Genomic DNA, 13196 nt, shown 5'->3' on the forward strand with positions numbered 1-13196 from the left:
TCTTATGTCATCGTTAATTTCAAAGCCTTGTATTTATTTATTGTGGGTGAAGGAATTTGTGCATCAAAATTTTCAAATACTCGTACAGTAGTATCTCAAAATGGGGAATTATATTGTTGGCGATGTAATTGGGACGTTTTCAATTTTTACCTTGTTGTGGGTCGATACGATCATATATAGTCCTCGTATTTTGTTTCAATTTTAATTTTTTTTACTAGAGTATTGATGCGATACCAAAAAATTATGCTACGACATAGAAAATTATTAAAACGATGTATGACATTGTTTATACATTCAGTCACGTCAACACTGGATGAAAAAGAATTCACATTAAAAAGTAAAAAAAATAGTTGACAATGACCTTGACTCGATCAACAACATAAAAAAATGAAAAAAAATTAAAGTTATGGCAAAAAAATAACAATCTCCCCTCAAATTAAATTCTGTGTTGTTATATTTTTTGATTCAAGTGTGAGCATGAGATTTGAAGTCTCTATCTCGAAGATGTCAAAATCGAGAAAAACAAAAATATAAAATGTATATTCAGTTCTTTAATGAACTTCTTTGCCATTTTCATCAACAAGGGATATATAAAATAGAATAAGTTTTATTGCGAGACAAACCAACAGATCTATATCTATGAAACGTGTTGAATTGGATTATATTTATGATTAAAAATAATATTTTTGACATAAAAAATAATATTTTTTTATGAGTAAGATCAAATAGGAGATTCATACAACAAAATTAATTTGTGATATCATCCTATAAATGTTTTTGTGCATGACATATTATCATACATATTCATAGTATATAGCATATAAATATGCAAGTTATATGATAATAATAAAGTTGATTCCAAAAATTACTGTATATATGACTGGTTATGTAAAATAAAATGGGCCCATTGTTGAAATCTGGAAGTTGTCCGGTTCGCTGGTTCTTGGGGCCAGCACAAAGGTAATCCACAAGTTATAAATCAATCATTTCACATAGCAAACAGACCATAAAATTAATAATCAATCGAACATATAATTAATTAGTACATCATGGCATAAATTAAATTGTACCCCAACAAAACTAGAGGAAAAACTCCAAATATTCTAGTAAAGATACCATGTAACCTCTAGAGGGCAACATATTTCTCAAAACCTACACAAACAAACAAATGAAATGACATGCACTTAAGTGCTTAAATTATTGTGAGGGAAAGAAAATTTTTTTTTTTTTTTGCCCTCTTGTATCTAACCTATACCGTCAGGAGTTGATTTTGTATTAGAGATTATGGCACGATTTAATAAATGTTAATAATAAATATATATACATATAATTAATTAATTGTTAGATTTTATAAATCTTGGAAGACAAATCGTAATGTTGTATTATGTTTGTATCGGCTGAATTATAAGGTGGAAAATAATTTTTTGTCTATTAAATTTTCAAATTTTGTTTTGTGAATCGATTTTGAATTGTTTTAGATTTCAGTTCCATTTCATCCGAATGCTGACATGAATCATGATTCTGAAAACTGTTTACTTGTCTGATGTCACATGAGAAATTAGATAAAAATAATCAAAAATTAAAAATTAATACACTAAAACTAAAATAAGAAAATTTACCTAAAATTAGGCAAGTAAGTAGATAAAAATTTACTCTAGGTTATAAATTATGTGTTTGCATCTTCATATTCGTATTGATGCAAGTATCATGATAGCGATCACCTTCATTGATGGCAATCAGTCTCTTGCAATGAAGACTACCTATAAGCATAAGATATTCTTTTAATTAAGTCACTAAAATTCATGATTTTAAGTCGATTTTATATGTTGGGTGATTTGTTAGTAATTAAATGAATTTGAAGTAAAACACATCCACCAAAATCAAATTATCTCGTCCAAATACATGATAATGTAATTAAGGATTCTAATATTAATTAAAGCATCAGCCACGCAGTAGATTCATTCAATACATTATAAGCCATTTAAAATGTAAAATTCATTAATAAGATATGATGTAGCTAGGATAAGGATAGTGATGGAAAAAAAAATTTAAAATATTTTTCTTAAATATAAAATTGAATCAAACATATGTATTATGTTGCATTCACCGCAGGTTAATTTGTCTATACTGCATTAGTCGTATTTCTAGATGAAATATCTATCCTTAGATCAACAAGACGTGTTTCGTTCGATGTAGCATCACGATCATTTCCCTTTCGTTTTCTCGAAAATTTTCATTACCACAGTTGTTGGATCACAAATTTTTTGAGTCATATTGATGGGCGGTTGTTTTGGCATCTTGAAATATCGATCCCACAAGCACCAAAGCAATTAATAACGTTACTAAAAATGAAAAATAAACTACTCCTATGGCCTCATTAAATTGTCTTTTAATCTAATTATATATATTCATTGCAAAAATTATAATACGCCAAACTAGTAGAATCCCTTTATCTGTCGATCAATCGCACTCGACTTTTATTTTCTATCTGATCATAAATACATATTTTGCATATTTCAAAATAGTGCCGATGAAATATGATAGGAGATAAAGGTACAGAGTTAAGTGTTACAAAAGATGAAGCCGGAAAGTCACCAAAAAGGGTTGAAATTAAATGAGGGCGTGAGTATTGTGCATTGTACAGGGCACCCATAATCGGCTATTTTATTTTCTTTCTTTTTTAACAAAAATAAAACCTTCATATTTTACAATGACACATATTTTAAAAACAAGTCAATGATTAATTTTGTAAAACGAATTTCTTATTTGACTGGATCCAATTAAAAAGTATTACTTTCTATATATAAAAAACAAAAAAATAAAAATAAGTTTTTTGGTCCATTAACTTGTCCATGTTTTGGTTTTGATCCACTAACATTTTTGATGTGGGTTTTGGTACACTAACTTTGTATTTTCAGTGTTTTTTGGTCCAACTGCATACGTGTCAATTTTTTATTGGTCCAAAATGATGACGTGGATCAATCAAAAGTTGACACGTATGCAGTTGGACGAAAAAACACTGAAAATGCAAAGTTACTGTACCAAAATACACATCAAAAAAGTTAATGGACCAAAACCCAAAGGGGGTAAAGTTACTGGACCAAAAAACTTATTTTTCCAAAAAATTATTACTTTTCGTTTTAAATATAGATCGAGTCGATTCGTTTAACAAGAGACATACCAGATATATTGTATTTGATTTGATAGTTATTAGTGGTACACCGAGTGACCCGATCGATCTGCTTAAAGTTCCAATCCGATAAAGAGAATGTTTTGGAGAGTTTTTACTTATTTAAAGTGATTCAAGTAGAGATTATTTTGAATTTGGTGAGAAACTAAAGTAAGCATTGTTTGAAAATAGAAGGTGAAAGTTAATATAAGCTAAAGTTTAGTGTTTGGAGAATAATTACTTCCAAACTTAATTTTTTAATTAAATGATAATCATATCCTTATTTGATTATTTAATTTTTTATACTCAAACTATAAAAAGTGAGTTTATATATTATTATTACATTATGAATTTTGTATCAAAAATATTTTATTTTTTATAACATAAATACTTGAAAAAATATATAATATTAATAAAAATAAAAATATAAAAAATAAAAAATGAAAAAATTTGTATAAATATACAAAATATTTACAAAAATTTATGAAAATGAAATATATATATATTTATATATATAATAATGTAAAATTTTAAAAAATATTTTTTTTAAAAATGCTTGTAATAATAATGTAAAATTAAAAAAATATTTTTTTAAAAAAAATGCTTGTAATAAAAATGTAAAATTAAAAAAATAAAAGTATATGTAATATGATAAGTTTATTAATGGTATAAATGTCAAATTATAATTTTATATCTTAAACAAAAAATCAGAAGCCAAAAAATAATCTAATTTTAGTTTCTTGCTTTTGAATAAAAGTTGCAGAAGCTAAAACAGAATTTAACATTAACAAAAACTCAAAAGCACTTATATACAGATAGAAGTTAAGAAGCACTTTGTAAAAGCTCTCTCAAACACTCCTTAAATCGATATTAAGCATATATATATATATATATATGATGAGTTTATGACAATTGATGATCACCTATTTGACCTACGATTGATCGCCTTCTATATCAAGGTTTTTCAAAAGTCCTAGATTTAATGGTCTCACCCGATCTACTCTGTTCATAATATTTAGATTCTCTACACGTTTATTTGATTGTTTACCACTTGACAAAAGTCATTTTAATTTGTTATTAACACGTATGGGCTCTCTCTTGATTGAAGTGATGATGTATAGTAGTACCAGTCATAAATAAAATTTTTTAAACAAAACCCAAAAAAAAACAAAATTCTTACACATTATTATTTTTTTTAATTTATTTATTTATTTATTTATTTTATTTTTAAAAAAAAGGAATTTATTTATTTATTGAAAGGGTAAGCCTGTGGCTATTTAAGTACACTATATATTCTTTCCATTTCTCTGCTCAAGTTTTCACCATCTCCAAGACTTTGCCCTCTCTCGCAGTTCATGAATTTCTGTATCTGCATTTTCCACTTTAGAAAAGTAAATATCCTACTTGTGCATTGATTTAGTTACAAATTACTTAATATAGCACCATAATATATATATATATAATATAATATGGAAGATACTTGTTAGTACATACATTACATTGTCACATATATGGATTCGGTTTCAAGAATGTTGAGTACTGCTGATCAAAACTCATCATGTGTTTCACCGTCGTCATACTCCCACTTCTCGCCGCCGGATGACGATGCTTTCAAGGCGGAGGAGTCCCCGGAGACGGCCAAGAGGACCAAGAGAATCCGAGACTCCGACGCTTCCGATACCAGCAAGCACCGGCCGGTATACCGCGGCGTCCGAATGCGAAGCTGGGGCAAATGGGTGTCCGAAATCCGGGAGCCCCGCAAGAAATCAAGAATATGGCTAGGTACTTTTTCCACGGCTGAAATGGCGGCGCGTGCCCACGACGTGGCGGCTTTGAGCATTAAAGGGAGCTCCGCCGTGCTGAACTTCCCCGAGCTTGCGGCAGCGCTGCCGCGCCCCGTCTCCCGTACCCCACGTGATGTCCAAGCCGCGGCCTTGAAGGCCGCCGCGATGGAGAAATTCGACGTTCTGTCGTCTCCCACCAGCACTTGTACTTCATCTTCTTCTTTCAGAACTTTATCTTCTTCTTCTTCCATGTCCTCTCTGGCTTCTGCGGCGGACATGTCCGCAGAGACAGATGAACTGAGTCAGATCATCGAGCTTCCGAGCTTGGGGCCGTGTTCCGACGCCGTAGATCTGCGGAACGACTTCGTATATCTTGACAACACGGTGGTGGATGACGGTTTGGACTCTCCGCCACCGTGGACCGGGGGCGGAGGCGGTGGTTGTGTTGGGGTCGAGAGTGATGTTGAAATTTCCTGCTATTTCGAGACTTTACTTTGGAAGAATTATTAATCTTTAAATTTTGAGTCTTATTTTTTTTTTTAACCCAGTGTGACCAATATTTGCCTTAATTCGAGCTACAAAAATTGTATCGTATCTGTTAAATAATTTCAATAGTATGATTTTATTTAAATTGAATGGCTTAAGAATTTTATTCATATATATATATATATATATATATATATATATATATATATCATCAATAAATGTTTTCACTCTACAGTAGTATTGTTAGGTCTAATAAATGGTCAACATTTTTTTTACTGTTGCGAAAGCAATTTACATGTTTTGAAATATATATATATATATAATTTTATAGAAAACTATATTAGAAATGCTAGGAGAACTACTTTAATTCAGTCTACTTTAGAAATATGAAATTGGAATTTTGTTAAGAAAAATAAAGAAGCAGATATTGGTGGGATTATAAAGTTATTAGTTTATGAGGGCATAAATGCTAGGAAAACTACTTGCAATCGCTCATAAAATCAATGGGCGGAAATAAATGCCAAAAACTACCCCAAAAAAATAAACCCATTATTTTTTTTTTATTGCAATAAACCCATTATTTAATATATGGCAGTCCATATCTTTCATTTTGTGTCTTGGTACAGATTTTAGGATTATTGAAAATATTAATTTATACATCATTTAATATCTACAAAAACTTTTAATATTAAAAAAATCATGGTTGGTTGGTTCGATTGTGGCAGATATATTGAAGACTTGAAGTTGCGCAAGTAGCCAGGTAAGTAAATTCTGGTTGGTAGAATTTTTGGATTACGAATCTCTTAGAAAAATTAAAAGTCTAAACCGAATTTAACCCAATAATAGATACCACAAAAACTAATGTGAGATCATTTTATTTTTTATTCGATCCGAATTATAAAAAATATTATTTTTATATCAAAACATTATTTTTTCTCTATGTATAAATCGATATATCTCAAAAATAAAAATAAATATTCGTTAAATTATCTCGCAGGAGATATACTCGTAACTAAAGTGCATGACAATTGACAAGTAATGAAGGATGAATTAAACGTACGACCATTCATCGTTGTGTAAAACTAGGTAGGCAGCTGCATTCTTAAATTCCAATGGATAAAATAATAAACCAATTAAGGTGAGCGGGAACAAATAAATGTTAGATTTCTTATGATTAATACTTTCTGTCATATCATTTTCGAAGTCCGCAGATGAAGATTTATCGGATTATATTTTATGTCCTTCAATACCTTTTTTACTTTAACTTCTTAATCAATTTTAACAACATTTCAAAAGTCTTAATTCATCGTTTAGTTTGTCAAATTTTCCATGAAAGTTTTACTGTTTGATGAATAATATTTTTTTTCTCCCCTGGTGTTTCGATTTTACTGTTTGACTGAGCAAATAAAATTGGTTAAAAAACCATAAAAGTATTGAAACAAATTAAAATAAAAACAAAAAAATATTTAAAATTATGTTTGTTTCACATAAATATACAAAAAATATGTACTCTAAGTGAACATAACACCTGGTACATCATACTAGTTTAAGGAATTGTCCGCCTACTTAAATAATTAAACTATATACTATTAACGTTAAATATGTCACTTCTAAAAAACTAACTAATCCATTTATTTAACTTAAAGTTGTTTTAAGTTTATATGATTCTGTTAAGAGACATAAATAAACTGATTTATTCAAAATATATAAAATTTCTCTTCATCTCCTAACCTTCTCAAGTTTTTAAATTTTAAACTGATTTATTCAAAATATATAAAATTTCTCTTCATCTCCTAACCTTCTCAAGTTTTTAAATTTAGTGTGGACACATGAAATGGTTGAAAATTATGCATCTTGTTAAAATTGACTCTTTAGTACAATGCATCTTGTTTTTTTGGCCATTTTTTAGTAATTAGATTTTTTATCTTAGTTTTTTCTTTCACGAAAATATTTACATGGTATTTGACAAGTTTACGACGTGTCAGCATTATAATTTATAACAACGACAATTAGTAACTCCTGAAAAAAAATTAAAATTATTTTTTAAAAAAACAATAGATAGGAAACCAAAATTAAAATTAAAATTTGATATAGTTGAGTAGTAGACTAAAAAATTCAAAGAATTAAAAAAAAAAGTTATCTATTTATTTATTTATTTTGTTTTTTTTCTCCAAAACATCGCGTATCCTACTCAAGATTTGTACACTTGGTCAGAGTTGAGCACTGCTGCAAGTCATTTGTAATCATCTAAGACAAGAAAAGGGGGGGTCTCTTTCGTATTTGTACCCATCGTATGTTTTTTTCCTCCTTTTTTTTTTGGTTTTATCCCACTTTAATTATTTCTCATTTTCTCCTTTCAAAAAAAAAAAAATTATTTCTCATTTTCCTAATCAGCTTTCTCTTTTTTTTTTTTTTGACGTATCAGCTTTCTTGTTTTGAATTTGTCATTATAGAGTGGCAAAATGTAAATTATATTTTTTAAAAAAAACTTTGAAAAATTTAATAATATAATTTATTCGTAAAAAATTAAAATGAAGATTTCAAGCTACTTGATAACTAATATTTTTCAATTGACCTTGTTGTAAGTATATATATATTTGTTTTGTTTCCCCTCTAGCGAGTAGTGAGTCTAGTGACTAGTGATTTTGTGTGTAATTTTATTGAGTTTGTAGGGATGTCTAATATATTTGTATAATCTATAATTTTTTATTCAAGTAGTTATTTAGTTTCCCAATATAAAAAAGTTCAATCTATGCTAAAAAAATCGATTGTCTCACTATTCAATTGAAATAAATCTCTCATTCGTCTAAATTTACAAAATAAAGTATTACTTTTCAATATAAATATAGATCGAATCGACTCGTCTCGGTCCTATAAGACCTTTTTTTTCCATTGAGGTGGTATCATGATTAACTTAAATCGAAAATAATATTTTATTTTGTCTCTTTTTTAATATATATTAGTTAATTATACTATATAATTAAATATTTCCCGTGAATCCAAAAATTGTGAAAATTATTGTTTTACTTGTTTTTTGTAATTTAATCGGAATATCTATTCCATATATTTATACTATCTATATTATATTGTTAAACTTGAAACTTTTTAGTGTTATGGTCTGTCATCGCAATATCAATTTTATCATAAATTAATTTAATATTTTTTATAGATATTTAATTACGAAAATATTATATTCTTTTGGTAGATATTTATATGTGGAAATGTCATTTTTGTATTTTGTATTTCATTGTTTATTTTTAATTTTTTTATTTTCGATAATAAATTGGTTATACAAATACGCAACGCATGCATCTGAGTAATATGATTATATAATACTTCAGTCATAATAAAAACAAAATATTGACTTGGTGCACTTTTTATAATCCCAGATACCTTTATTTTGTCTCAGCATGCACCCCCTTTCTTTTTTTTATATAATGAAAATTAAATTTATCTAAAAAATCTAAAAAAAATTGTTAAAATCAGGAAATTTTTATTTCGATTTCGAGATTATTTTTAACGAGAGTACTTATAAAAAAAAAATCGAAACATGCACACAACACATTCACAGGAGGCCGGTACTAATTAAAATTTTGGACGAATTGGGTAAATTTTAGGAAATCTTTATTCATATCTATATAAATAGATAAAAACATGTCACCTTTAATTAAATATTTCCTGGAATAAATGCTAAACGCGGGCATGGCTAATGTTGCCATTGCCAAATCATGAATCGCAATTAAGATAACGACAGCCAATTAAAAGAACTTAAACGTACTACGTACTTAATCACTGTTTTAAAAATTTTAATCACGTGTGTTGTGTCTATCACTAAACTATCATGATTGATTAGTTACTACTCCCTCCATCTCAATTATATAGTTCACGTTTTTTTTTTGTTTGTCTCAAATATATAGTCATATATCATATTTAGTAATATTTTTTTACACTCCTTTACTAATATAACCCTATTAACTACACCTTGAAAATTGTGCAATCATTTTTTAATACATTAAATAGGGATAAAATATGAAGTTTGTATAAAATTTATTTTTTCAATAAATTTTTCTTAATCTGTGTGAAAAAAAAAGTAGGACTATGTATTCGAGACGAAGGGAGTATTATGTTTTCCGAAACATGAACATTAATTTCGTCAAATGAAGCGACTAATTAAATTGTTCCCTGACACTTTTATTCATTCGGAGAAAGTAATTAAATCATTGGGAAAATTGCAAATTTAGTTTGGTATGTTTGTTACTTTGCGATTTTGGTCCTTTATGTTTTTTACATTTCAGTTTTAGTCCTACATGTTCTGATTTTTGACAATTTCGGTCCTTTTTATTCGAACATGCTTACGTGGCACTGTACACGTCAGCTCCACATCAGCACTGAATTGGTGCCACGTCAGCGCCACGTCGAAAAAAAGAATAAAATTGCCAAAAAAATAAATATAGCGGACTAAAACTAAAATCTCAAAATATAAAGGACTGAAATCGTAAAGTGACAAACATAAATAAAAAAAAAAAAAAAAAAAAAAAAAAAAAAAAAACGCAATTTTCCCTTAAATCATTGGATTAAGATCAGCCACTTGTCATATTGTTGGCTTCAACTAAAATACATGGAAAATATTACTTCACTTGTAGATTTATGTACGATTTAAAATTTAAAAATATATTATCACCGTCAATTATAGTTTTTGATAAATATATTAGTTGAAAAAAAAATTAATGCATTATGAAACAAGTTATTTAATTATATAAATAAATATGAATTTTCCAAATTTTTAGCATAATAACCGGTAAATATCCAATACTTGTTCACATTACCACTTATGATAATTTCTTTCATTCAAAATTTTGTAATGGTTTAATTCGTTCCACAAAGTGAATAAGGATACAGGAACAAATAGAGGAGGATTTGCCATCACATTTTTTCCTTCTTTTTTTTTTATTTCAATGCAATTCCTTATTATAAAATTAAACATTTATTGAAATTGGAATAACTCAAAGACATGCTCTTATATGGTGGTTGGCTAATTAGTTGATATGACGGCACATTATAAGCTCAGCGGCAGATATATCATATAAAATACAAATTATATATTTATTATTCTATAAACATATATTATAGCTATAACTTATGTATGTGTGAATAAAATATATTAAAAAAGATGTATGTGTGGATGAAGTACAATAATTGGAGGGCAGCATCCTTAAATGCAAAATCTTGATTGTATGTATATATATATATATACATAGAATTTTGCTATGCTGCTCACCAATCATGCCAACCTTTGTGCCCATCATGTACAATAGTTGAGTATTTTATACATGGTGGACACAAAAGTTGGCACGGTTGGTGGGCAGCATAGCAAAACTATATATATATATATATATATATATATATATATATATATATATATATATATATATATTTAATTTTTTTGTTTTTTTGAGATGAACAAACAATAAGACGAAACCATGGGTCCGCTCCGCTGTGTGGGCTTGGCCACTCGCCAATGATGGTAATCGAAGTAATGGTGATATGGTAAATCAAATTGGTTTATTCATATTCTCAAAAAATATATATATGAAGTTTCATTTGATGTAACGAAAAATTTTCTCGAATTCGATCTGGTAAAAATATATCTTCAACAACATCTTAGAGCTCAGGTCGGCAATTACGTAGAGGGCTTTTAGGAGTAAAATTAAAATAGAGTTATTTGCATCAATCACCCCTGTGAAATATTGAAAATGCACACTTTTTTCCTGTGATATTTTACTAGGCATCTTCAACCCTGACCTTTTAAAATATTAGCACACTCGTCCCTTCAGACGAGTGATTGTTGCGCACGCCGCATGCGCCCCTCATGCGACTGGGCAAAGATTTTGATATTTTTTTTTGCACCAAATACCCCTGTGAAATATTAAAAATGCATATTTGACCCCTGTAAAAATAATTTTTAAATCTATTCAACTCATAATACACAATTTTTATTAAAATCTAATTATAAAATATTTAGCAAACATTTTTCGTTTTATTAATTTTATTTTTAATTTTTAATTTATTATGATTATATAATTGTTTTGTAAAAAATATTATTATTTTATCTTGTTATCATTATTTTATTAAATTTTCTTCTTGTTTCCAACTTCTCCATTAAAAATGCATTCATAAACTAGATTTAAATACCTAAAAGTATCAAAATATTAAATCAAAATAATAAGTGAATGATAAGTATCAAATATTTTTAATTTTATTTATTTTTATTTTTATTTTTAAATTTATAACTTAATTTATTTTAAAAAAATTATTACTTTATCTCGTTATCATTTTTTATCAAATCACTTCTTGTTTTCAACTTCTCCATTAAACATGATTCATAAATAAAGATTTAAATATCTAAAAATACCAAAATATTCAACCAAATTATAAGTTCATGAATGTTACTTTTTCAATTTAGAATTATATAAGCATGTAATTTTTATTATTATTTATTACAAATTGTGCAATGCATATTCTCGAAAAATTTAAATTTTGGTTCAATAATATAATCTTAAATCGAAAAAACAATATGTTTGAACTTATCAGTTTAGTTCAATATTTTGATACTTGAAATTATTTAAATACTTGTTTATGAATGCATGTTTAATGGAAAAGTTGGAAATACAAGGTGAATTTAATAAAATAATGATAACATGATAAAATGATAATATTTTTTAGAAAATAATTAATTAATGATAATACATTTAAAATAAAAAATAATAAATCAAAAAATGTTTTCTAAATATTTATGATTGAATTTTATTAAAAATTGTGTATTATGGGTTGAATAGATTTAAAAATTATTTTCACAGGGGTAAAATATGCATTTTAAATATTTCACAGAGGTATTTGGTGCCAAAAAAATATCAAAATATTTGCTCAGTCGCATGAGGGGCGCATGCGCAACAATCAATCATCTGAAGGGGCGAGTCTGCTAATTTTTTAAAAGGTCGGGGTTGAATATGCTTATTAAAATTTCACAGGGGAGAAGTGTGCATTTTCAATATTTCATAGGAGTGGTTGGTGCAAATAACTCATTAAAAATATGATAATACAAGTTGCATTTTTATTTTGAGAAGAAAATATGGAAGCTCTAAGCATTCTTGGTTCAAATCTCACCGACTGTGCGGGATTTTAGTTAGTTAGTTAGTTAGGTTAGGTTTTGATAAATCATTCGGTCTTATTGTTATATTGTATACTAGCCAAGAATGGATCTAGCTTAGGTCAGTCCTTGGTTGTAGCCCACCCCAATTTTATTTATTACATGTGTATATTTTTTTACTTATTTCAATAAAAATTATTTTTTACATTGGAAGTCTAGCCCATCTTTTTAATTCTAGTGCACAACTTCATTTTTTGGAGGAAAATTGCATTTTCGTACTGCAAATTTGTCATTTTATGATTTAATTCTCTACATTATCAAATTTCAGTTTTAGTCACGTAAATTTTTTTTTGTAATTCTAGTCTCTTTTTTATTGAAAGTGCTAATATGGAACTATACACTTCAATGTCAAATCAGTACTGCATTGCTTCCATATCAGAGTCAAGTCAAAAGAAAGATTAAAGTTGCAAAAAAACAAAAACAGCGGACTAAAATTGAAATTTGGCAACATAGAGGATCAAAATCCTAATGACAAAGATATAAGACCAAAAACACAATTTTTTTATCGGTAAATTATAATTCAGTCCCCCAAACCTAAACTTAAATTAGT

General features: G+C 27.7%; 1 protein-coding gene across 1 annotated transcript; it reads left to right on the forward strand.

Annotated features, from left to right (window-relative positions):
* The first annotated feature begins 4504 nt into the window (after window positions 1-4504).
* On the forward strand, window positions 4505-5554 carry LOC140874704 (ethylene-responsive transcription factor TINY-like). Its single transcript, XM_073278059.1, has one exon. It carries the CDS (start codon window positions 4681-4683, stop codon window positions 5461-5463), a length of 783 nt encoding a protein of 260 aa, XP_073134160.1. The 5' UTR covers window positions 4505-4680; the 3' UTR covers window positions 5464-5554.
* The last annotated feature ends 7642 nt before the right edge of the window (window positions 5555-13196 follow it).

The sequence above is a fragment of the Henckelia pumila genome, chromosome 1, assembly GCF_033568475.1.
Source record: "Henckelia pumila isolate YLH828 chromosome 1, ASM3356847v2, whole genome shotgun sequence".
NCBI lineage: Eukaryota > Viridiplantae > Streptophyta > Magnoliopsida > Lamiales > Gesneriaceae > Henckelia > Henckelia pumila.